The sequence below is a fragment of the Balaenoptera physalus genome (genome assembly GCF_965194825.1).
Source record: "Balaenoptera physalus genome assembly, chromosome: 14".
Lineage (NCBI taxonomy): Eukaryota > Metazoa > Chordata > Mammalia > Artiodactyla > Balaenopteridae > Balaenoptera > Balaenoptera physalus.
Window position 1 is genome coordinate 71,488,069 of NC_138893.1, and position 25,326 is coordinate 71,513,394.

Sequence of the window (25,326 nt, forward strand, 5' to 3'; positions counted from 1 at the left end):
TGTGTGTGTGGAGAGCATTTTGGATATACTCTCTTAGCAACTTGCAAATATACAATACAGTATTTCTAACTGTGGTAACCATGCAGTACGTTACATACCCAGAAATTGTTTACCTTATAACTGGAAATTTGTACCCTTTGACACCTTCACCCATTCTCCCCACCGCCCACCCCTCACCCTCACCCTGGCAACTACCAGTCCACTACTCTGCTTCTGAGTTTGTTTTTTAGATTCCACATATATCACTTAGGAAATTACAAGGGTTGAAGGAGCTCTGTGCCAGGAATGGGGGGCAGAGACCACTATATAGGTTTTCTCTTATTTCACAGTCCAGTGGGAGCCTGCAGCTGGGGGATGAGTGAGTACTGGCTTGTCACTCTCTGCCTGTGCTCAGGTCGGCTGTGACCCTCTGCTGAAGAACACAGCTCCTGTTAGGTGCCCTTTGCCCCAGAGCTCTTTACCACTCGCTCAGTTCCATCAGCCATCCCCCCTCTCGCTCCTCAGGCTCAGGGAAGGTAAGAGCACCTGCAGTTTCTAGCCCTGGGATGCTTAGCTCTCCTAATCGGTTTCTTTAACTGCTTGCCCACACCTTTGAAAGCAGGCCTTGTGTCAGCTCTCCTCCATCACCCAGGATGGGGATGTACACCTTCTCTTTCTTGCTGGGACTCTGGTTGAAAGGGGCAAGTTACCCCACCTCTCTCAACCTCATTTTTCTCTCTTATGAGAGAAGCAGTGATGTCTGGGCACAGAGCTGTGGAGACAAAAGTGCCAAGGTTCTGGCTGGCAGTAGGGCTCCATGTAGGCTAGATCCTTCCTCACTGGCCATGGTGCTCACCTGGATGGTGTATCCCATGAAGAGCTGGACGGGAAGTTGGCAAAAGAGTAATACTAACAGTGGACACTTACTGAGTGATTAACCATGTGTCAGGCAAGGTCCTGAGCACTTGGATGTGTTACATCATGCAAGCTTCATTACAAGCCTGTGAGATAATTACTATCATCAACACTTTTTATCAGTGGAGTCCCTGAGGCACAGAGAGACAGGAACGTGCCCGTCGTCTCTCAGGGAGTACATGGCAGAGCTGGGATGTGAATCATAGGAGTGGGATTCCAGAGCAGAAACCTTCCCCCCAGGCCGCACTTCAGAAGGCCCCCTCTCACAGGAAGCAGGGCCGAGAGGACTTCCAGTTGGGGCCTCTGGGGCTGCACCTGCGAGCTGGTTTGTGGTGGGCAGTTGAGGGGAGCAATGGTGCACCAAGGCCGCAGCTGACCACGGCACAGACTGCAGAACTTGTGCCATCCGGGCTCTCTGGGTCACGTGGCCAGCTTCATGGGTAGGTAACCTTTTGTGGCATAGTCGAGTTACACCCTCTCACTTTGGACCTCGACCTCAGTGGTTGCTTTACTCTTTGAATTTTAAAATTTAGATAAAACCCCTTGCCAGACCACGGGATATGGAGCATCTCTGAAACAACTGGGGTTTCATCTGTTTCTATACCAAATCTTTTTGGAACCTCTTCTGTTGAATCGGTTTTTTTTTAGCTTACTTCAGCCTGTTTATTTTCCTATATATTAATTGTATTTTCTGACATGGTGGACCAGGCAGCCGCTAAGCAGCTTAGCCAAGGGGACAGATAGGACAAAAGGCTGGGAGTATCTGTGGCCCCATCTTCTCGGCACAGTTCATTGAAAGACCCTTCCCCATGAGAAGTAGTTCAATATGGGCAGGTCTGTCTTATCACTGTCATCTCCCCAACTATCGCAGTACCTGACCCATAGCAGGTGCTTAATTAATCTTGTAGCATGACTGGACGGATGAATCAACATGACATGCATGTCACAGCACCAAGCAAAATGCCTGGCATGAGGTAGAAAATACTCTCTTCTGTTGTTCCCTCAAGCATTCAACCACTGTAAAGTAGAGACCCAGTACAGCTACTCTTGCTAGAGATGATTGAAGGTCCTCCTGAGGTTTTCTTCTGCTCCAGAAGCTGCTGTGTATCTGGTATCCAGCATGCCTTCACTTGATTGGTGTCATGTGTGAAGCTACCAGGAAGTGTCTAGATGACTTCAGTTCTCATAACAATATTTGCATCATGAGTAGAAACAGGAGGGAATCTATTGAGACCCTGTTATGTGCTGGGCATCATTCATGCTCACTGTTAGAAGGTGAACTCTCATTGCAGTTCCGTGGATTGGGAAACAAGTCTGGAGAGACCAAGAGACAGGTGCAAGGTCATACAGGGAGAACTGATTAAGCTGAGAGTGAATCCCCTGTTGGCCCAGCCCTGAAACTTATGATTTTTTTTGATGTGCAATGCTGCTGGCTCCTGAGAGCAGGTGAGAGCTAAGAGGTGCCATCTGCTTAGGCAGGGCCAGCACCTTCACTTCTTCTTTCTTTTTGTTTGTTCATTCGTGGCAGGGTACTGGTTCTTCGTGCCCTCTATCACCTTCAGAAAACAATGCCAGTGAAATCTACTTTGTGGAGCTGGTTAAAGAAGATGGGACACTTGGATTCAGCGTGACTGTAAGAATTCTTAGGAGAGCTTAGAAAGTAAACAGTTGAAAGATGTTCATCTGGAGTCTTGGTGGGCATTGCACTCATATGCCAACCTCTGATGACCCAGTGCTCGCTGGGTACAAGCAGCACGTCAGAAGTGATGAACCAAGAAAGTCAGTGGGGGCCTCAGTGAGGGATGGGAGTTCAAAGTGAAACTGGGAGACCAATGGCAAACTTGGGAAGAGCAGACACTCCAAGCAGTGTGGGTGGAATTATGGTTATGCTGGACAGTAAGGAGAGGGTAGCATTGTAGAGCTTCAGGGACACAAGCCAAAGGTGAATGGGGTGGTCCCTGGTCGTCAGGTTGGTAAGACCTCTATTCAGGACAGACACTTTGCATTTGGTTTCTGAGCTCCATCTGGCAGACCCGGGAGGAGGGAGGATAAAAATTGTACAAGAATGATATTATATAATCCCACTGGTGTAAAAAATTTTATATATGTGTGTATACATACATGGAAAAGTTAGAAGAAAAAGATAAAGTTAGATCTTTAGTGACCCATAAGGATGTTCATAGTCTATTGTTAAGTTAAAAAAAAAAAGTTGCAAAATACTGTGTGGTTGAATTCTGCTTTTGTATCCACAAACCAACACACAAGGATACAGAATATGCCAGGCACCAGCCTTTGGGCCCATCGCTGTATCCACCTTTGCTGGTCACTGCTTATGGAGAGATGATGTGGTACATTGATGTGACATTTCTGAGCACCTGCCATTGGCCAGTGCTGGGCTGGATATGACACAGCTCCCTCACATGGCTCATATCGTTATACTTCTTGTGAGCACCTAAACTTCTGCTCAGTGGATAATAAAGCCTAAACAAACAAGTGAACATATAAGATGGTGTCACATGGAGATGAGGTGATGGGATAGAGCGGAAGGCAGATGGGGGCTCTCTGAGTCAGGGAGGTGGGGGAGGCCCCTTCAGGAGGGGACAGATGGGTGGTGAGTTTTTCATTGTGTTTTCCAGGGTGGCATTAACACAAGTGTGCTCTGTGGAGGTATCTACGTGAAATCCATCATTCCCGGAGGGCCAGCAGCCAAGGAGGGGCGGATCCTGCAGGGTGAGGATGGAGTCATGCTGGGCTCTGCGTTCTGTGGTGTGATGAGCCTCGGCGTGGGGGGTGCAGCCTTCAAGCCTTGCCCCACTCTCACTCTGATGCCTTGTGCAAATGATTGCCTCTCCAGGTCATGGTTTCCTTACCTGGAAAAGGAGATGATTTAACCTGACCCACCTACCTGATATGTTAACGTGGGGCCCAAATGCTTGGGAAACATAAGGTGATTTAAAAATATGAAATTTTAAATAAACTTGTTGCTGTTTGGCGTTCATGGGAGAAGCCGTGCTCCCCGTGGAGGACAGAGCAGGCACTGGTGACCTCCGCTTAAGTACCCGGGGAGGACACCAGCAAGCCTCCTGTGTGCCCTTCCTCACGTCCGCTGCTCTGAAGGAAGGGGGGGTGGATTTTTACTGTTCTCCAAAATGGCTAGAATTGAGCTAAAAAGGGCACCTACGATCTTACCTATCTCCATTTCCCCTAGAATTCCAGGGTCCCTGGCATCAACCCGGTCTCCCTGACGTTTTTTGAAATAAAAAAACATCCTGGAGATATAAATATCACCCCTAAGAGACTTGCAAAAACTTTCAAAAATGGTTTCACAGGAAATCGGGAGAAAGGATAAGGTTGTACTTGTTAGCTGGCTTAACTGCTCTGTGAGCCAAGGATAGAGGTTTCTAGACCACTGATCTGTGGAGGTGCTCACAGGGGAGGCTGGTAGGGCCCGGGCGGGGCTCCCCCCAGTTCAGCTCCCTACCCCTCCTTGAGGCTGTGTGGAGGGGCGCTGGGCAGGGGCCTCACAGAAGAGTCCTTCCTGCAGCCCCAGGAGCTCGGGGACATGACATCTGTCCCCCTCCCAGGTGACCGGCTCTTGCAGGTGGATGGAGTGAGTCTGTGCGGCCTCACCCACAAGCAGGCCGTGCAGTGCCTCAAGGGCTCTGGGCAGGTGAGTGCACCGTTACTGGTTACTGGGGAGCTTTCCTTCCCCCCAGAGTTTTCCTCGACAACATCAGAAGCTGTGGTTGCCTCTGGGTGGGAGGTGGGTAGGCAGGAAACCAACGAGACTTTCTTTTTTTGTCTGTTTTTTTCCTTTCACATCTTCCTTTTACCAGTGCTTTTCTTTGGAGGTGTGAAAGTCAGGAGGAAGCAGGCAGATGTTCCCAGGCAGAGAAACTCACCTCCTCTAAGGAGCCTTGAAAAGTTTACTGTCTCTTGCCTAGATTCTGGAATCAGACAGCTGGACTGAGCTGACAGAGTGAAGCGACTTCTCCTGCCTGGCTGTGGCCACCCCCTCACGCCCTCTGCTCCAGCTGTAACTGACCAATGCCTCTCTCTGCTCTCAGGGCCTCTCAGCACTTGCCTTGGCATGTGCTGACACCCACCCCCGCCCAAGTTCATGCCGTTCCCATCATCCTGTGTAATTACAGGCTGCACTGTCCTAGGGGTCCTTTTATTACAAAGAGGTAGAAATTCAAGATGCCAAGAGCATTCACCCCTAGGTTCTCATTCTGTGCAGCGCCCAGGCGGCATCTGGATGTTACTGCACTCTATCCCATCCTCCGCCTGAGGGTGGGAGCCTTTACTTGCCATGGTGGCCTAAGCCACAGAGCTGGGCTCTCCCTCTTGGCAACTGGGCAATCATCAGAGATGCAAAGGGCTCCTAGGAACCCCTCTGGCAAACAGAGGGGTGGAAGGGCCCCCTTTTGCTTCCTTTCCCAAACCATTCTTCTATTTTGTGGTGAGGTTTACTTGTCTTGGCGACCTTGGTTGACATATCTTGAGAACAAAGTCATAATTTATTAGTATTCTCTATTCTTCAGAACTTTGCTGACGGACATGCTTAGAGAATGTATTTGGCCAGCATACTGGCGGTGATGACAGGTAGGAACTGTCACTCTGGGGTCACAGGCTTGGTGCTGAATGACCGTTGCTGCAGGAGGATGTTGGCAGGGTCAGGTCCCCCGAGTGGAAGCTTAGAATTTCTCCAAAGCTTCCAGGTGATGTCTAGCCACTGGGTCATGCTCTGGGTAATGGGAGTGTACCGTGTGTGGGGAAGAAGAAAGGGAAATTGAACCAGAAAGAAAGGGGGAAGCCAGACTGACATAGGCCTGGGATACTGTGCTGGGGGTTTGGATTTTAGGTGATGGAAAACACTGGAGATTTTTAATCAAGAGTGTTGCATGTTCAGCTTGTCTTATTTCAATCCACGGGTAACCTTGAGGGGAGTGGACTGAAGGAGGAGGAGATAGGGTCCAGGAAGTCAAGTTAGAGGGCGCTTGCCCCAGTCCAGCTGGCCATTGGCAGCAGGAGAGGGAATGGAGGAGAGGGGAGCACTGAGGGAGATGTTTCTGATGGAGAACATGCAAGCCTTGGAAGCCAGATGGGTATTTGGAGGGCAGAAGGGGGAGAGCTGGTCCACTGCAAGTGTGGGCCCTGGGAGATTAGTTGAGGGATAGATCAGTGTTCTGAGAGAGCAAAGGCAAGAGGAGGAATGTTTTAAGCAAAATGAGGAGGGGGAAGTGAGGGTGAGTGAGAGGAAGAAGATGAATTTGACCTTGAATACACTGAAATGGAAGTACACGTGTTACTTCCAGGAGCATTTGTCCAACAGACAGCTGGAAATATGGCTCTGGATCCTAACAAATAAGCTAGATTGGAGATATTGATTTGAGATTCAAATGAAGCAGCTACTGGAGGTATCAGAAAATTACGAAGCATTTGCCGAGTGGAGGGAGAGACTCCTGGTTGCCATATGAGGTGTAAATTGAGTTCGTCCACCCATCCTTCTAGGTTGCAAGACTGGTCTTAGAGAGAAGAGGCCCCAGGACTGCACAACAGTGTCCTTCTGCTAATGACAGGATGGGAGATGAATGCACGGCTGTTTCCTTGGCAACAGTCTTGCCTGGAAGGCCTGCGAGCAGTGTCTCAGTGACATATGGTGAGAGGAGAGAGGACTGAGTGTTACTATTGTCATGTCATCCTGTGCTGCTTTTGAATTGTCAACTCCAAAGGGAAAGCAGGAAGGCTCCGTCTGGGCTCTCAAAAGATAGTGAGCAGTGGTGGTCATCATGTGGCCAGCTTTCTGATGCAATGGAAGCCAATCTAATGGAACATGTTTCTAGAAAAAAAATGCATTCTCCCCAAAATGATGACCAGGCATAATTCTGCCCTCCAGCCTTCTGGGGATTTCTGATCAGCTGCTGGAATGTTTGTGTATAAATAAGTATTTGGGGTTGAAATTGGAATGAAAGGATCATGCCTTTTCTGACAAAGGGCCCACGTTTCAGCCGAGACACTTGTAACAAAAATCTGAGGAAAGATGAGGTAGGGGGCGGGTGGAGAGGAAGGTGCTCAGAAACCTAGCCTCGTTACTAGCATCAAAAAGCAAACCCATGATCAGTTTACAGGGGCATTATTACACATCGTCTGATGGGTTGCCTCTCTGCACTTCCCTGGGATTTTGTTTCCTGCTAGGAAAACATTTATTTCCTTAGTACGTCATGATTTGCAGCTTAGATACTTGTTAACCCCTTTATAGAGATTTTCCTGAAGGCGTTAAGTCAGGTTGAATGCAAGGTAACCATAGTGAGCGATGGGGTTGGGTGGAGGGGGAAAAGCATGTGCATAAAATAAGTCTGTTTCTTCTTTCATTGCTCCTCGGCTCACTCCAGTGAGGGCCTTTGAGAAATTGAATACAGAATGAGCTAAAGGGGTCAGACGATGGTGATGGTGAAACTGGTCATACGACATACCTGAACCTAACTGCTTCAGACACTTTCATTCTTGCCCCAAATCATAGTTTATAAATCAGTGCTCTGTCCCTCTATTGAATGATTGCCAACTGAGGTGGTGAAAGTAGAGTAGGGGAGGCCCAGAGGCCTCTTTGGCTGCCAGACCATATAAGTTCTTGGGGCTGTATCCATCTTGGGTGCCCAGAAGCAGCTGTTTTGTCTTATGGTCACTACATAGGGCTGAACAAAATGGCAGCTAAAACATTTTCATAGAGTTGGCCGTGATTATCTCCATGGTCTAATTATGCAAAATTTTTTTTTCAAGTATACTAAAAAATGACTCTGGTTCTAAAAGGGTAATAGGAATATATGTGATTCAAGTTTTACTAAATGATTTGGGCCTATTGTGTACATCTCTAAGTTATATTTTTACATATAAGCTTTGTTGATTGTCTATAATTGCTCTGTCCAATATGGTAGCCACTTGCCCATGTGGCTATTGAGTACTTGAAGTGTGACCACTCCAAACTGATAAAATATATACTCGAGTCTTAAAGACTTAGATCATAAGAAGAATGTAAAGTACCTCATTAATAATTTTTTCGTGTTGTTACATGTTGAAATGGTAATATTTTAGATATGTTGGGTTAAATAAAATATGATTATGTTTATTTTACCCGTTTCCTCTTATTTTTTAAAATGTAGCTATTTGAAAACTTTGACATTATGTGTGTGGTTTGCATATGCAGTTCACATATTTCCATTGGATGACACTGACCTATAACAGGTATAATGGACTCTGTCATAAAAATGAGCAAAATGAAATCTTTTAATGTAAAACAGGAATAATTCATTTACTTGACAATTTGCATTTTGAGGCTGGCCAATTTCATTTGTAATCTACTGAAGGATGGATCTCATTCACATCCCACGATACAGGTCCCAGGTTTGAAGTCAAGCTAAAAAAGAATGCCAGTGGTTTGGGATTCAGTTTCGTGCAGATGGAGAGTGAACGCTGTGGCCATTTCAAGAACGATCTTGTGAGGATTAAGCGGCTCTTCCCTGGGCAGCCGGCAGAGGAGAATGGGGCCATCGCAGCTGGTGACATTATCCTGGCTGTGAACGGAAGGCCCACGGAAGGCCTCGACTTCCAGGTGGGAGACCATGAGGGATTCAGCCCTGTGTGCAGGCTGAGGTCAGCCATGCTCCTTTCAGGGCCACCCACCATGGGGAATGCTCTGGGCTCCCGGAAATCACACGTGGAGCCTGGATTTGGATCACATAAAGAGAGAAATTGGCAGAACATACTCATATTAAAATTTCCATCTCAATTCTTAAGTATCTGACCTTGAGTAAGCCTTGCTTCTCATTAGGTTCGTAATGAAACTGAAGATAAAACCCTGGCTTCTGTGCTGGCTAAAGGTCTCCTAACACACACTCCCAGAGGTGGGTGTGAGGGCTCAACGGGCTACCTTGGGTCCCTTTCTGCCCTCTTTCCCATTTCTCTACTAAATTTACCGCTTTGACGTGTAGTGTTGCATTTGTTGTCGTGTGTATGATCAAAAATGTAATAAAAAAGAAAGTAAAAAGTGGACATTTCTTAATCTTATAGCATAAAATCTCAATGAAATATTGTACATATCAGTCAGGGTCCTGGCAGAAATTGGGCCATTTGAGAAAGTTTAATAAAGGTGCGGAGATTGTTGGGAAACTCAAGGGAGAGTATAGAGCCCTGGGGCTGGGAACAGTGGGTGCAGTTATTCACCCTCCCTACCCCCCAAGTCCAAAGGGAGATGGGTAGGAGCAGTTACCAGATCCTAGAGACTGAGTGAGCTGGGTGGATCAGGGATATAGTCATCCTGTGACAACCCCATGGGGAGGAAGGCAGGAAAGCAAACCTGGACCTCCCTCTCCTCCTCGGCTCTGATCCCTGTTCACCCTCGCATTGGCTGAGCCCAGCAGGAAGCCTCTGCAGCCCACGCAGGTCTACCTCCAGGGCACAGAGCAAGGCAGACGAAGGTGGAGAGTGGCTCTAGGTGGGATGGGGAGGGGTGGAGGATCCTCAGAACAGCATCAGGGTGGGGATACCTCCATCCATCCTGCATCCTTCATCTGACCCAGGATCATCCTCTGAGAACCGCTGCTGGGCCAGCAACTGTACGAGGAACTGAAGACAGAGAGGCGGACAGTTCATACGGTCTGGTCTCAGAGCTCATGGGGGTAGTGGGATAGACAAGAGAACAATTCTCACTGCGGGAAATAAGTGTCATGAGAGATAAAAGGCCCTGCTCCCGTGCTTGCACCAGGGAACTGGGAAGGAGCCCGTTCTATGGCAGTCCATTGCAGCTGGGGGTACTGAGTAGTATCCAGATCAGTGGTTCCAGGTAGGGGTGAATTTGCCTCTTGGGACAATTGGTGAAGACCAGAGACGTTTATGGTTTTCACAACTAATGGATGCTACTGGCATCTAGTGGGTAGAGACCAGAGATGCTGCTCAGCATCCTGCGATGCACAGGACAGCTCTGACAACAGAGTTATCCAGCCTAGAATGCCAATAGTGCTGAGAGGTTGAGAAATCATGGTCTAGATAGGTAATAAGAGCTATTCAGGCAACCTCATGCCCTGGGCTTTGAGCGGGTGGCTTGGAGCAAGAGGTTCAGCATGGTGGGAGCTTAGGAAGTGGGTGCAGGGAGGAGCAGGTGGAAGAGAGAGCAGGGTGAGAGGCAGTGGCAGGTAAGAACAGGTTCTGGGTGCTGTGCTTATGTTGAGTGAGGTGAGCCAGAGAGAGGGTTCAGCAGGAGAAGAACCTGGTTATATGTGTATTTTGGAACGACTGCATGTTAATGATGTGGAGGAAGGGACGTGGGTGACAGTGGAGGAGGCAAGGAGCAGAGAGGAAGTCACTGCAGTTTCACAGGTGAGAGGTTCCGAGGGCCCGAGCTGACCCTGGGCAGAAGCTCAGGGCTGAGGGTCAGGCTTTAGAGATTGAGGTGGTGGCATCTACGTGACCGGTGGCCCCTGAGGTGGGGGTGGTTAGAGAGGGAAAGGAGGTTGAGATGGGAAGAGTCATTTGCTTGATTCACTCTCTCGCTGAAGAAAAGGCATCAGTATTGGCAGATGCTGCCATCAAAAGGCCCCAAGCAGACCCTGGCCATTTCCAGCTCAGCATCGGTGCATCATCTTTGTGGGAACCGCAGGCCGGTGGCCTTGGATCCATGCATTTTGGGAAGTCAGCGGTGTCCTCCAAAGTTCTCTGGAGCCAAGAAACAGATCAAGGTTGGGGGGGGGAGGGGCCCGGGAGGTAGTGGAGAGCACAGAGGAGGACACTCCACAGCCCTACAGGTAACCATGGATTTTGGTTTCTCATAGGAGGTGCTGCATTTACTGCGCGGAGCCTCACAGGAAGTCACGCTCCTGCTTTGCCGACCGCTGCCAGGTGTGCTGCCTGAGATGGATCAGGGCTGGCAGGTAAGGGGCAGTGCCCTGTGCTCTCTCCACATGCCTCAGGTTCAGGCACTCCTTTTCTTGTCTGGTGGGTCCTGAGAAGCCCAGCTTTGCTTTTGGTAGTGTTCAACGCCATCTACTTTCATTGGGGCAGGAAAGTAGCTGGCCCCCAAACGTCAATTAGTCTGTGACAAGTTCATGAGGTCCTACCTCTGCCTTCCCCTTCCTCTCCCTGCTTCAGCCTCTCCCAATATTTGGCTCTTCCTGTAGATGGTTACATGTTTAGATCTTGGCTGTGAAACTTCTAGAGCCAGGTTCTCTGGCAGTCTAAGCACCAGAGAGGGGAAACCAGGAGCAACGGGAGTAGATAGAAAACCAAATGAAGGGAAGGTAAGAATTTCCATTCTGAGGAATGAAATGGAGAGAAAAAAAAGAAGGATATATGTCCACCCTTCTAAAACATGAATTAGGCATGTATAGTCTAGTGCAAAGAAGGGAAGCATTGGAATCAGGACAGTTCAGAATTCTTACATTGATGCCTGTATTAGGTTCTCCAGAGAAATAGAACCAATAGGATATGTGTGTGTGTGTGTCTGTGTGTGTGTGTGTAGAGAGAGAGACAGAGACATAGACAGAGAGAGATTTTAAGGAATTGGCTCACGTGATCATGGTTCCTGGCCAGTCTAAATTCTGCAGAGCAGGCTGGCTGGCTGGAAACCCAGTGGGGAGCTGGTGTTGCAGGGTGAATCCTAAGGCAGTCTGGAGGCAGGATTCATTCTTTCTTGGGGAGCTCAGTCTTTTTTCTCTTAAGTCCTTCAACTGATTGAACGAAGCTCACCAACATTACAGAAGGTGATTTGCTTCACTCGAAGTCTACTGATTTACATGCTACTCTCATCTAAAAAATACCTTTACAGAAACATCTAGATTCGTGTTTGACCAAATATCTGGGTACTGTGGCCTAGCCAAGTTGACACATAACATTAACCATCACAATGCCACCTGTTGAGTCCTTGGGCACAGACTCTGCGGTAGAGATTGGAGTGCAGGAGGTTTATGGGGCCGGCTCTTGGGAACACCCTTGTGAAGGCAAGAGAAGCAGGGCTGGGCAGAAGGGGAAGTAAATGTGTTGCAGCTGCAGCAGGGGCCTTGGCTGACCTCACAGGGAGCTCTGAAGCTGGGATGGCCCCACAGAGCTGTCCCGAATTGGGACAAAAGAGCCCGTACCTTTGCTCTCTGCATCAACCAGCGCTGGGGTAAGAGCTGCCCCAAGGGAGGGGGCCTAACTTTGGCCGAGGCAGTTCCCTTGAGCTGAGCACAATTCCTGGGGAGGGGATAGCTGTAAGCTGCCAGCAGCCAGCAGTCCTGGCAGCTGGGGGCTGATGGCCTCAGTTGTGGAGGGGGACCTGTGTGAGCGCCCTGGAATCACCTGCACCTGCTCTGTTTGCTGCAAGGACCTTGGGCACTTGCCTGACTTCTCTAGGTCTCATGATTCCTCATCTGAAACGTGGATAAGATGAGGATAAAATCAATCACTTATCATCACTGAGGGTGACAGTCACTAGAGACAGCACAGGGACTTGGTGACCCAGATCCTCTTGATGCTTGGACTCCAAGAGGTCATTTGATACCAACTTTGGTGAGAAAAGAGCTATAGGAAGGAAATCTGAAAGTTTCCAGTTGCCAGTTTGGAAAAGAAGGTAGATGACAGCAATTGTGTTAAGCAAATGAACAGGGCAGGGGAGGGTCAAGCTTCATACACACAAAGATCAGGCCAAGGGGCTGGTACCCAGTGTTTTTGTGAGATTTCTGGTAATGCCAGGGAAAGAGTTGTCCTTCTGTCCTGGAGAAGAGCTCCCCCAAGGAGAGCCCAGATGCATCTAGTGGGAAGGGCTTGGGGTAAGGAATGGTGGGCATGCTTCCTCTCTCCTTATACCTGAGGACCAAGTGCAAGAAGAATTTTTATTCATTCACGTGGCTCCAGAGGTCAGATTGAAGACCAAGGAAGAGAGTATTTAGTTCAGAACTAGAATAAAGTAGTTATGAGAAGGAGGCAGCTGTGCAAACATCTGGAATAAGGTCATTCCAGGCAGAAGGAATAGCAAATGCAAAGGCTCTGAGACAGGAATGACCTGGAGGTTTGAAGGACACAAAGATAATGGTTGTGCCTGGGCAGTAGCTAATGAAGGGGAGTGTGGAATGGAGGAGTTGTAGAGGGAGTCAGGGACTGCACCATGTGTGACTTTGTAGGTCTTGGTAATGTGCTGATTCCATCCTGGCTGCAACAGGAAGCCACTGAGCTGGGAGGGGTGGGAGGGTGAAGGGTGAAGCAGGAATGTGGCCTCATCTGGTCTGTACTTTAGAGAGGTCACTTAGGTTGCTGGTGGAGATGGAGTGGAGCAGGTAAGTTGGCAGCGATTCAGGTGAGATATTGTGGCTTAGACTCAGGTTGTAGCCAAATAGCTGGTAAGTGGTCAGATTTGGGATGTGACTGGGAGGTAGAGCCCATGGGATGACTTTTGGATTGGATATGGGTGTGAGGACAGAGAGTAGAGTTTGGCTTGATCAACTTGGATGAATGGTGGCACCACTTACCATGATAGGATGTGCTTGGAGGGAGCAGTTTAAAGTACATGGGGGAGAAGAAGTAGCTCTTGACAGTGTGTAAACTTAAATGTTTGTGGAGCACTCAATGGAGATGTCTGTTAGGTAGTTGTTTGTGGAGAACTGGTGTGAGGTCAGGGCTGGAAAAAGCGAATTTGGAATTGTCAGCAAATAATGCCACTGAAAGCCATAAATTGGATGAGATCACCGCGGGAAGGAGTACAGAAAAAGTCAAGAAGAGGGCTGAGAAGTGAGCCATGTGACACCCCAACACTGAGCGGTCTGGTCCAAAGAAATGAGACAGCACATGAGACTGAGAAGGGGCCTGGGAAGTGGTCCAGGTAAGGGCGGAGTTCAGGGTAAACTCAACGTTTAAGTAGAGTAAATTCGTAAGGGACATTCTCAAGAAGGAGGAGGGACAAGTTATGCTGCATGTTGCTGAGGGTTAGAGTGAGATGAGGACAGAGAATTATCCTTTGGCTTTAGAAAGATGTAGGTCACTAGAGATCCTAATCAGAGCTCTTTCAGTGGAATGATGGAGACAGAAGCCTGGTTGGAGTGGGTACAAAGGAGAAGGAGGGGACACAGAAATAGTGAGTACAGACACTCATTTGAAGAACAGAGAAAAGGGGTGGATTGGTACCAACTTTGGTACCAAAGCAATATTTAGATTTTGCTCAGTGTGCACCGTGGATCCAGTAATCCTTAGCATTTCTTTCAATAGACACCTGTGCTCTCAGCAGACAAAGAATTCACCAGGGCAACATGCACTGACTCAGAGCAGAGCCCCAGCCTGGATCAAGAGGACAGCCAGAGGGACAGTGCCTCTGCAGATGCAGGGGAAGGCCTGGGTCTCAGGCCACAGTCTTTCCAACAGGCCACCAGAGAGGCACAATGGGACCAAGACACAGAGAGACCCTGGGCCACTTCCTTGACTCGTCCTCGGGATTCCTACCCTCATTTATTGAGACTTCACCAAGAAATGGATGCATCAACATTGGCTACCTCTTTGGAAAACGATATGAGGCAAAACTGCTATTCAGTTTGTGACATCAGGAGACTTGAAAGGTAAGGATCACCCCTTTGCAGACATATTATAAATTGTATGCATGTCAGTGCTAGAAATTACAATCAAACAATTAATAACTATGCTCAGATGCTTGCTGGGCCAGGACTGTTCTGGGCATTGTAGGGGAGGAAGAGACAAGAGAAGCATGCAATCTGGAGCTGCTGTAACCACAACTTGTGAGCTTTTGGGAAAGCAAACCCCACCCAGAGGTCCTCCAGTACCCTTGGAGACTACAGATGGCAGGCCTTGGGGTTTCTTCCCCACATACAAACCTTTGTCCTGCATCCCTCATGGCCTCTTGAAGCACCATGGTAAGAAAGAGGTTCCCTTGTGTACATCATTTCTATTGCTAATATAATGCTTTATAATCAACACCAGCTTAAGAAAAAAAAGCAAATCTACATCTTCAAAACCAGACTGAAACATTCATTTTAATAGCCATTTGTTTTTTAACATAGTCTGCATTTTTGTGCTCATCCATCCCTGAGTATTTCCACTTCTCAGTCCTGTTCTGATGGAAAACAAACTCTTTCATTCAGTTTGATGAGTATTTTTACACATACCCAGGGTACTTGGAAACCTGTTAGGAGCAGAGAGAGGGGTACAAATACTGAGAGAGGGTGAGACATTGCTCCTAGGAGTGTGCTAACTAGATGCATGGGCACAAAGCAGACAAACAACGGGGAACAATGGTTTGTGTTTGACACTGTATAAACCCACTGATATTAAATAGCTCTTAATTGTTGGTCATCCTAGAAGATGATTGACAAGGGCAAATCTATAGGGACTAGTAGGTGACATGAACTATGAAGCGGCTGGGGTAATGCAATTAGGCAGGGTGAGATCTGTGACAGACAGGAGCCAGGCATATGTTTCCTAGAAGCATCCAGATACAATTTTTAAAGTATACTGTATTGTGCCAACCAAACAAAATCCAACTCCTCTGCAGAGTAGAACAGAGTGGGCAAGCACGTTCATCAGTGGTATTCATTTTCATTGTTTGAAAATGCATAAGCACGAGTGTATGTATAGTTCCTTACATTTGCATTCTAGGCAGTAATTGATATACTTGATCAAATGATAAAGGAAATAACCTACAGAGATTTATCCAAGGACAACTATTCGTATGATCTTGTAGGAAATATAAAAGGAGCAGTACTTCCCTGTAGACATGGGGCCACTCTTTTGGATTTTTAAAGGTTTTACTGATAGATAGTTTGGGGTGATGGACTGGATTATAAAGTGACTCTAGGATTAGGTACAAGCCTGGAGTTTGACTTGCCATGTGCCTTTAATATAATATAATTATTACTTATTAATAATAGTATTTAAACTAATTATTACTGTAGGTTGTCACTGTCTCATTCATGGACTCACAGAAATTCAGGGTTGTTCCATATAAAAATGGTCTCATCTAACTTCATATCCCATGCTGGAATCTGCTCTGTGACATCCCTGAAGTAGAGGGCCTGCTTTTGCTTGAATATCTCCAGGGAGGCAGAAGTTGCTGCCTATTGAGGTGGCCCATTTTATCATCGTGTAGCTGTTGATCAGAAAGTTCTTCCTTATACTGATGTGAAAATTGCCTTTCTCTATCTTCTACTCATAAATCCTGATATGTTTTCCTCCTATGTTTTTTTTAATTTCTTTTTTAAAAAAATAAGAAACATCACATCATTTTATATTTCTGAATCAAATTAAATTTGGCTTAGCATTCCTACTTGCAAGGGTAACCAGATGTCCAAAATCTGCCATCCTCACAGGGGGCTGCCCCTTCCTAGAATTATACTAAGAGCTTCTTCAGAACATTCTGGTGGAGCCCCAGATCATCATTCCGTCTTGGTTGTTGCCCCATGTTTGCTGCCCAGGCCATGTGGTCCATGGAGTTACAGGGTGGCAGCCTTGCTATTCTTTACCCTGACTCCCTCCATCACCAACTCCTCCCCCTTGTACTTACCTCCCACAGCCCTGGTGATGGCAGCGCTCTGCCTCTTCACATTTCCTTTTACTGTGTTTCACTTGTACTGCGTTTTCTCTCTTCCATTCAGGAAACTTTCTTTCTCTACAAAGGAAGGACTCAAGCCATATTAGTTTCTCCTCCAATGGGACCTTAGCTTGTACTTAAAGCACATATAGTTAGTGACTGCCCCCTACAGGAGGAAAAGCATGGCACAGGCTCAGCAATCCCTGGACACAGTTCCCCCAGCTCCTGGGTAGGGTCAGAATTACGATTCCAAAGTGGGTTTGTGGTTCTTTGTGGATCTCCCTTGAATATCCACAGCTCAGTTCTGAGGTGGCTGCCCCAGGTAACTGCCTCTTGTTTCTGGCATCCCTGAGTGAAGTTTTCTTTCTGCAGTTTAGATCAAAAAGAGTACTGACTTCTTGATCATATAGCCCTGGTTTCAGCTCTACCACTTACTAGTGTGTCTGGAGAGTTGTCTTTCCTGAGCCTGAGGCTTCTCAAATGTAAATGAAGACCGTGACAACTCCACAGGGTGCTGTGCCCTTCAAAAGAAATAACACATGCAGAGCACTAGTCCAGAGCCTGGCACGCACGCAGCACTAACTCAAGACAGTTTTCCTTCCCTTTCCTGAGCCATTTTCAGCTAAAAAACAAGTCGCAGTCAATTAAAATTCCCAACAAACTGCCAGATCTTACCATCTACCAGGTGGTTACTTCCTATAGTCTAGTGGCTGCCAGCACCCCAGCAAACCCAGAGTGTTCATGGAGAAGACGAAGTTTTACTCTTCTTTCCCTGTTCTCTTCTTTTACCACACTGTACACATACTACTACCATACAGTAGTAGATCGTCGTAAAACATGTAATAAAGCAGTACAGTACATTTTCATAGAGGAACACTGGAATTGTGTATCTTCCAGAGAGAGGACTTGGTACTTGGCTGGAGTTGCATCTGATGCAAGGGTAGTTTCTAAAGTAGGGCATAAGGTAAAATCATATCAAGTCACATTACCCTGAACATCACTTTGGGAGATGTGATGTTTTTCTCCCTTGGTGTGGGAGGAGATTACTTTTTCTTTGGTTGAGCCTCAGATGAAGTCTGGTGACTTGCATTTATGGGCCATGCTGACTGCAGAATGCTTATCTTTAAATGCTAGCCTCATAGGAATGAAGGGATGGCAGATTCAAGTTTCCCACTCACGTTCAATTCAGGGCTTAAACTCATTGAGTGAGAAGTTGGTCGTTGCAGAGTGTTTAAGGTTATTTCTCTTCCCTTCCCTTCCTTCCTTCCTTTATCTCTGTCTCTGTCTCTCTCCCCTAGCATATATACTTATATTCCTGTAATTAAAATGCATCTATTTTCAGCAAGTATCATTTAGAGAAGGTGAGGGTATAAGTCTTCATGGTTATTTAAGAATGCAAAATGAAACCAGGTCCTTGAAATGAACCTAAAGTTACTGTATACGTTCTGGGGAGGGCAGTGTTCCTGGAATAGCAAAGGATGATTAGGAGATTAAGGGTCTAACTCAACTGCAGCTGCCATGCCAGGTGTGACCTCAGAGTAGCTGGCCGAGGGTTGAATGAGCTGCTAGGTGAGCAGGGCTGTCGGTCAAACGGGAGGACACGGGTGACCCCTGTGAAGGCCTGCTCTGCAGCCAAAGTGTGACTGAGAGGAGTGAGTGGGGCAGGTGCCTGGCCAGGAGCGGCAGTGGTCTAACCCAACAGAGCAGAGCCCATGGCAGGCTGGGGCTGGGCGCTGCCTTCAGCTGGGTTCTCTCTGCAGGCTGACAGGCTCCCTGGGGACACCCCCATACACACCCACTCTCATGACTCGTAACTACTGAACTCCAGCTTAGGATTATCAACTGAACTTCACCCCCAGCAATCCACTGAACATCTCTACTTAATGTCTTAGAAACACTGCAAACACAACCCCCCAGATGTTAAACTTGGCACCAGCAGGAAGTCCCAGTGGCACTCACCAGGGTAATGGGGATGTGGGGCGGGCCTGGTGCTGGAGAGCTGGGGAAGGCTGAGCCTCACATGAAGAGACACAAAACCCGACCTTGTTGTGAGTTTACCCGTAGTAAATAGGGCAATTACAACACCAGGTATTTCAGGCCTGAAATGCCGTCTACTCATTTGACTTGTCTTCCTGAAAGGTGAATGTGATTTTGGTGGCTCAGGTTTCTAAGGAACAGCCCTCCTGGGATGTTGGGCATGGTGTCTTCCACTCTCAGTAAATACCCTGTAGCAAGCAGAGGCTTCACGATGATTTCACTGACCTCAGAGCTGAACTGGGATTCCTTTCCTTAAAAGCAGTCGCTGAAGAATTGCAGGATCTGGTGGGAGGCCTGGTGCCAGGGCCCTGCCAGCTTGTGTGGAGGAGGCAGCTGGGCACACCTGAGGAGACCCAGGTGGGGTCTCCAGATTCTCCTCTAAGTACCATCTGTCTACAGGAGGCTCCTTTTGTCAGACAGCTTGGGAGGGAGAGAATGAGGGCAGGGAGGAGCTGAGGTCATAAAATGTACCCGGGGGTAAACAGAGAGCTCGGGGCACTCTGATCCCTTCAGGTTCTGGATGGAGCCCTGCTGCATTACCCCCAGGTCCCGAGCTGGCCTTGAGCCCTGGGGGAAGGACTCTGACTCTCTCCCTGGCGTGTCCACATGCCAAAACATCTTATCAAATTCTCCAAATCTCCAAGGCTCACCCCTTCCGGGAAATAGGCTCTGCCTGGTGGGCTCTCTCGGGCCTTTCTGGACCTCTTCTTGCCTCACTTCTTTTTCCCCGTGCCCACAAGCAAACTCCAGGTCAGAGCTCCAAGAGCAGCCTGGTGGCCTGCGTGGAAGGGTGGATGGAAAGGCAGTTATTCTCCCTGAGATAATGGCCAAGATGTCACCCTGGAGACCACTGAGCCCCCTCTGGACACCCAACGGCCTTGCCTCTTGCCTCTCAGGCTGATGGCCTCCCTGAGTCTCTCTCCGGGCAGGGCCAGTAGCTGGAGCCCCAAATCCAACCTGGAGAGCAAGGAGCTTATTACAAACGTTGGAGGAGCACGGCAGTGGGAGGTGAGGCGTGGACAGCCAGGCGCTGCAGTGTTGCCACCTGCTTCTCCGCAGCGAGGGAAGGAGAGGGTTGCTGCTGGGGGGCGGGGGAGCAGCGGCAGGGTGGGCCTGGGCACCAGCTGGATTTCCTGTCCTTTGACAAAACTTCCGTGGTATTCCCTCCCTATGTTTATAAGAAAACACATTTTCTGCACAATTTCGTCAAATACTTTAAGGTGTTAAATCAATTTTTCCTTAAAGAGCTTAGCAATTTTAAGATATTGTTTTCTTAAAGTGAATGTTCCTCTTTAGTCCTTATGCATATGGTCTTCTTTTTAAACATATGTGCGTGTATATTTACAGGAAATGCCCATTTACATGAACTCTGTATCTCTCATGAGCAGAAATGATGTCTCTTTGACAGCAAAACTCAGGTTGGGACCAACACTGCAGCCCTACTGGGGAAGAGGGCCAGCTACATGGGTGTTTGGGGGCTTGTAGCTATAAGGAGGTGCCAGCGCTGATTTTAAGGGAAAGAGGTATTGCAGGAAAGGGAAAGGGAGGGCAGGGGCACTGACAAAGCCAACCCATTGATTTGGGGACGGGGAAGGAGGCTGATAAACAAGGATCCATGTATTTGGTACAAAGCTCAACCTATGTGCATTTCTTTTAGATTCTCCTACTCATCTTCTCTAACCAGACTCTCGACAGATATTTTCTGAGTATGCTGTCTGCATGTTGGAAGCACTGTGCCCAATGCTCTGTCATCTTCATGGACTGCTCTTTATAATCAAAAACGTGTGTGGTGACTTTCGGCAGCCCCTGGAAGGCTTATTCTTTCCCCGTTGCTTCTGCGTCTTCGTTGCCAACCAATGAACTTCACCGTTCATCTGCTTCCTATGTCACACAGGGACTAAATGTCACTCCAGCTGGCTGCCTCTCCAAATAGGCACTGTTTCAGAGCTCTGAAAAGGACCTGATATTTGGGCAGAGTGCTTTGAAGGTCACCTGCTTGAGTTGTTCCCAGCCTCTTGCTTTGGCCCTTTCCATCTAATTCCTCTGTCAAAATAGCAAACGTAATCATAGTAGTAATCATGACATCTTCCATTTACTGAGAGCTTACCCTGTACCAGGAGCCATGGGTGGGTGTATCAGAATTATTTAATGTAAGCATCCCCATGCTCCTATAAGTTTGTTAACCTTCCCATTTTTCAGATGAAAAAACTGAGGTTCTAGAGAAGTTAATAAACTTGCCTGAGGTCTGACTATCTTCCCATAGGAAGCGTCAGTCCTAAAACTGGGTCATAGCTCTGCTTTTGATCCATGTCCTCTGGCAAGTTCCCCCATTGTCTTCTGGACTCAGTAAGGAGCTCCCCCTGCTCCCATAAGGCTCTGTGCTGCCTCTAACATAGCACTTACTACCTGATTCTAACATTTGTTCACTGCTCGCTCTTCCCATTAAATCAGGGGCTCTTCCAGGTCAAGGGCCATGCCGTATTCACTGTTCACCTCCTGACCCCAGAGCAGTCTCTGGCAAGAACTGTTTCAAGCCTGGCTGGCTTGCCTCTGATGTGTCATGATGAGCATCCTGAAAGCAAGGGAAGGTGGGGAGAGGAATTTCTGATCAATGCTGGAAGACACGTGGGTTTCTGTTTTCTAGTCCTGAATTGTACAGTGATGATGATGAAGGTGACGTGTGCCATCTACCTGAAGCCCCTTCTCTCACCTTGGAAGATGAAACATATCCTACAATCAACTCTACATTGGAAGACCAGCTACCCTGTGGAGAATGTTTGAAGGCAGATTCAGGGACCATTCCTTTACCGCAGTTCTGTCCTTGGGGTACTTTCTCAGAGTCTTTGCCTCCAGAAGAGTTCCATGAGAGTGACAGCAAGTGGGAAGAACTTGAGGAGGCTGAAGACCCAGATGATGGCACCCTCAGGTGGGTATCACTCTGTCTGGGTGGAATGAGGCTGGGCTGAGTTCTTCTAGTGGGGCTCAGTGTCTCCACTTTGGCTGGGTGATGGTCTATGCACATCACCATGTTCCCCTTGCAGTCCCTCTTCGGGTCATACCTCATCATGGCACTTTCATGGTACATGTTCCATGGCAACGACCCTATGAGATAGGGTTATTGTCATTCCCATTTTACAGATGACACATTTAGGACTTTCCTAGGGTCATATAGTAAGTGACAGATAAGTAAGTGACAGTCAGAATTCAACCCCAGGTCTCCCATTCCATGGACCCCCTGCTCAGTGCTCTCCTCTGCGGCCTCCTGCATGTGGCTGGGCCCACCATCTCTCCTCGGGCCTCTCTCTTTCGGTGGGTTGCTGGTAAAGTTCTGATTCCTACTTTGTCTGCTCCTGACTGCCCTTGGGCTAAATGTATTTCAGAGAAGAGTCTTGGTATCATGTAATGTGGCCCTTCTCAACAGCCCCTGTGCCTCAACACAGTGAGCTCTTTCTTGATCAAGAAAGTCAAACTGTTGACACAAGGTGCTGCCAGAAGCTGGGACTGGGTGACCAGGCTGGAGTCAGATCAGACTGATGAAGACGTGGGAGGAGTAAGTATAATAAAAACCGTCAGACTTCAAGTAGAGAGGGTTAAACTTTTGACCAGTTGGTAAACCACCCAGCATTCTGTTAAAGTGCATACAACATAGATAGTTCCAATATTTGAAAAATGCTCAGTGTTCAAGAAACTTTCAGATAAATACATTTTCAAGACACATCAAAACTTACCAAGGCACTGACTGTGAAGGTTTAGGTATAATTGAAACACTCTCGTTCACTTTCATTTCATTGTGTCCCAGCTACATTTTCATCACAAATGATTGAACTGGACTCTTAAAGGACAGTGGCAGGCAAGCTGATAAAGGTGGGTGGATATTTGAAATTCAAATATGACGAAAGGGCTGGTTCTTATCTGAAATAGGAAGCAACACATTGGTAGAGGAGATGACATGGAGGCTTTGAAGACCCTGTATGCCATTTATGGGGAAGTCAGACACTCTGACAACTTTGGGAATGATGCGTTACAGATTCACGAAAGTGTGCAGCAAGCAGGGAGCAGCTTATATGTGGAGGGCAATCTTCCCAGAGGGGGCTCCTCAGGGCTGGGGAGCTAAAAGAAGATAAGGTAAGCAGAGCTTTGAGGATCCACAGGGCAGTAATTAAGGCCTATAAGTGTTAGTACTTATGAAATGTCCCAGGAGATCTGCAGTGCCGTGGGGGGAGGCAGCAGAGAGCAGGGCTCCAAGCTAGACTTCGCCACTCACTAGCTAAATGACCAGCAGCAAGTGACTTTTAAACCGTCTAAGACTCAGCTAACTGACTGCCAAGTGGAGATAACGAAATCCATCTCATGTTGTTCCTGGGAGGGTTAGATGACAACGTGGCTCACATGTTTAGCACACTGTGTGGCATATAGTAACGACTCAAAAAGTGTTAGCTACTTTTAATCATAAAGGAGGAAATTACTGCAGTGAGATGATGCAACCTTATTAACGCATTCAATGCCGTCGTTTTTTTCTCCATGTAGACAAAGGACTGGTGCCCTAACATGGGGTGTGGGGTGGGTGAGGAGAAGTACTGGTTTATGGCAAAGGTGTCAGGATCCAGGGTGGATGGAATAGCCCTCAGCTATGGATGACGGCTTGGGACGTAGTTAGGCTGAGTCCTGTCACAGTCACTTACCTTCCCTGCTGACAGAAGGCGGGCCTACACGTGTGGGTGCCCAAGGCCTGAGTTCTCAGACTGGGCTCCATGGAGCTGCCCACAGATGTGCTTCAAGGCACCTGGGGAGCTCTACAGTTAGAATGTTGACTTGCTGCTTCTTTTGGAAAAAGCAGCTCTTAACATTCTCCAAGTTCTCTAGGAGAACAAACCCCCAAAAGTTAAGGGCCTCTGTTGTATATATTCTCTCTTTCATCCTGGAAGTATGGAGAAGTTTTGGAGGGTATAAGAGGACTTTGCTTATAGATGGAGTCATGCATCTTTTAAAACTGTATAACAAATTATTTTATTTGGTCCTTTTAGATATTACGACAGTAATAGTATATAGGTGGTTTCTATAAATGATTTAATTTAATCCTCATTTCAACTTTGAGCAGTATTCTTATTCCTCTTTTATAAATGGGGCTTGGAAGGTTTATTTAATTTGTCCAAGATCATACAGCTAGCAGGGGCAGATTCATACTGCTGCTATCTGATTCTACTTTTGGTGCATTTTTACATTTCCCCTAGAATGTGCCTGTCCACGTAGAGTTGTGTGACACACGTGTCTTTCCATCACGTGTCATGAGTCCTACTATTTCTCTCTTATGAGGCTAAAACAACCCCTGCTGTCCAGTGGGATTAAGAAGGCAACTGAACTGTTCTGTTCAGGGAAGGCTGCTGGCCAAATGGCAGGGTGACCCAGTAAAAGCTGCTTATTGTTCTAGGTGAACAGAGAAAGTGGGACAGTCTCCCAAGGCAGAACCTGAGGGTTTCTGCCTGGACATCCTTCTGACTGTGATCACATGGAAAAGCCCTCAGATGTTGGTCCAAAGAATGTACCCACATACTCCACAATAAGGAAAGAGGCCAGTGGGGCCCTAAGAAGGTGACCTGGGATGGAGTGTCTGGCCCAGTTGTTAAGAAGTAACTTCAAAAAAATCATGCCTGTCACTTCTGAAACTCATTTTGAATAGTGGTCGTGACCCCTCTTCAGTTCTGGGGTTTATGTTGAATAAAGCTCTGTGTGTGTATGTGTGTGCACATGTCCTTGCATACTTACAGGGGGCTTCGCCTGGTGAAAGAATTTGAGAATCAACCTCCTACATCAAGATAAGCCAGGACAGGGTGCAGTCTCGCTGGTGCACTGGTCACACTTTCTGGGACAGATGCCTTGTTCCAGTTGGCACTTTTGGGTTCTCCATTGGTTGAAGGAGTTTCCATGGTTTTCAAAGTGCCCCCAGTTCCCTCGAGGGAATCTGCTGAGAGACTTGGTTCAAAGGCCATGGGAGTAATGTGTTTTGTCATCTTTCTGTGTTCTTCCTATGCAACTCCAAATGGTTATACATTCTTTTAAAAACATTTTCCTTTTGGGTTCTAATTCTAAAAATTATATGAAAGAAAAATAAGATGGGAACATCTAAAAAAAAGGAAGAGTGAAGTGGCAGATCCAGCATTATCAGATATTAGGACATATAGCCACCACCATAACAAAAAAAACTAAAAAGCTAAAGGTTGGAGTTATTAAGTGTACAAAAGAAATAGACCTGGAGGACCACAATGTGAGCCAAGGAACACTCAGTGCTATATAATGGGGGACGCATGGCAATCAGTCTCAATGTGGGGTAGGGAGCCCAACTTCATAGATTGAACTAAGACAGATGGAAAAGATGACTTAGATTCAAAAGTCACGTCATCTACTAAAATTACATACAGCTTGATTAAATAAAAAAGCATAGGAAAACTGGTAGAAAATATATTCTAGTTTTATCAGATCTACAGAGGAGTAATAACTTCCTCTGGCTGCCAGCAATTGACAGAGTATAACAAAGAAGAACTACAGTGTTGACAATATTGAAAAAGTTAAAACTTCTGTATAGTAACAGTGACAAAATTAATGTAAAAATAGGAGCAGTGGGGTTTCCGTGTACCTCTGGGACCGTGGTCGCTGCCCTGCGGGGAGCCCTAGGACATCATGGGCTCCCAGTTTTTCAACCTTGAAGTCTTCTACAATCAAAGCAAAGAGAAGATTTGTGGATGTTGAATATGCAAGGAGCTGAAGAGAGAGAGATTGAAAGAGAGATTTGTCCAGGTTGGGTGAACAAGCCTCCTCCAGAGCAGGATGGCTCTGAAATTGAT

At 47.3% G+C, this 25,326-nt stretch overlaps 1 protein-coding gene across 1 annotated transcript in view; it reads left to right on the plus strand.

Annotated features, from left to right (window-relative positions):
• The window catches only part of FRMPD2 (FERM and PDZ domain containing 2), a 78,979-nt gene extending 57,757 nt beyond the window's left edge, over positions 1 to 21,222 (plus strand). Inside the window, exons 21-28 of the mRNA XM_082425477.1 lie at positions 2,423 to 2,527; positions 3,531 to 3,624; positions 4,479 to 4,564; positions 6,409 to 6,556; positions 8,289 to 8,503; positions 10,719 to 10,817; positions 14,122 to 14,465; positions 20,145 to 21,222. Of these exons, the coding sequence (XP_082281603.1) occupies positions 2,423 to 2,527; positions 3,531 to 3,624; positions 4,479 to 4,564; positions 6,409 to 6,556; positions 8,289 to 8,503; positions 10,719 to 10,817; positions 14,122 to 14,465; positions 20,145 to 20,193 (1,140 nt within the window). The 3' untranslated portion in view covers positions 20,194 to 21,222. The remainder of the gene's footprint in view (positions 1 to 2,422; positions 2,528 to 3,530; positions 3,625 to 4,478; positions 4,565 to 6,408; positions 6,557 to 8,288; positions 8,504 to 10,718; positions 10,818 to 14,121; positions 14,466 to 20,144) is intronic.
• Positions 21,223 to 25,326: the final 4,104 nt, after the last annotated feature.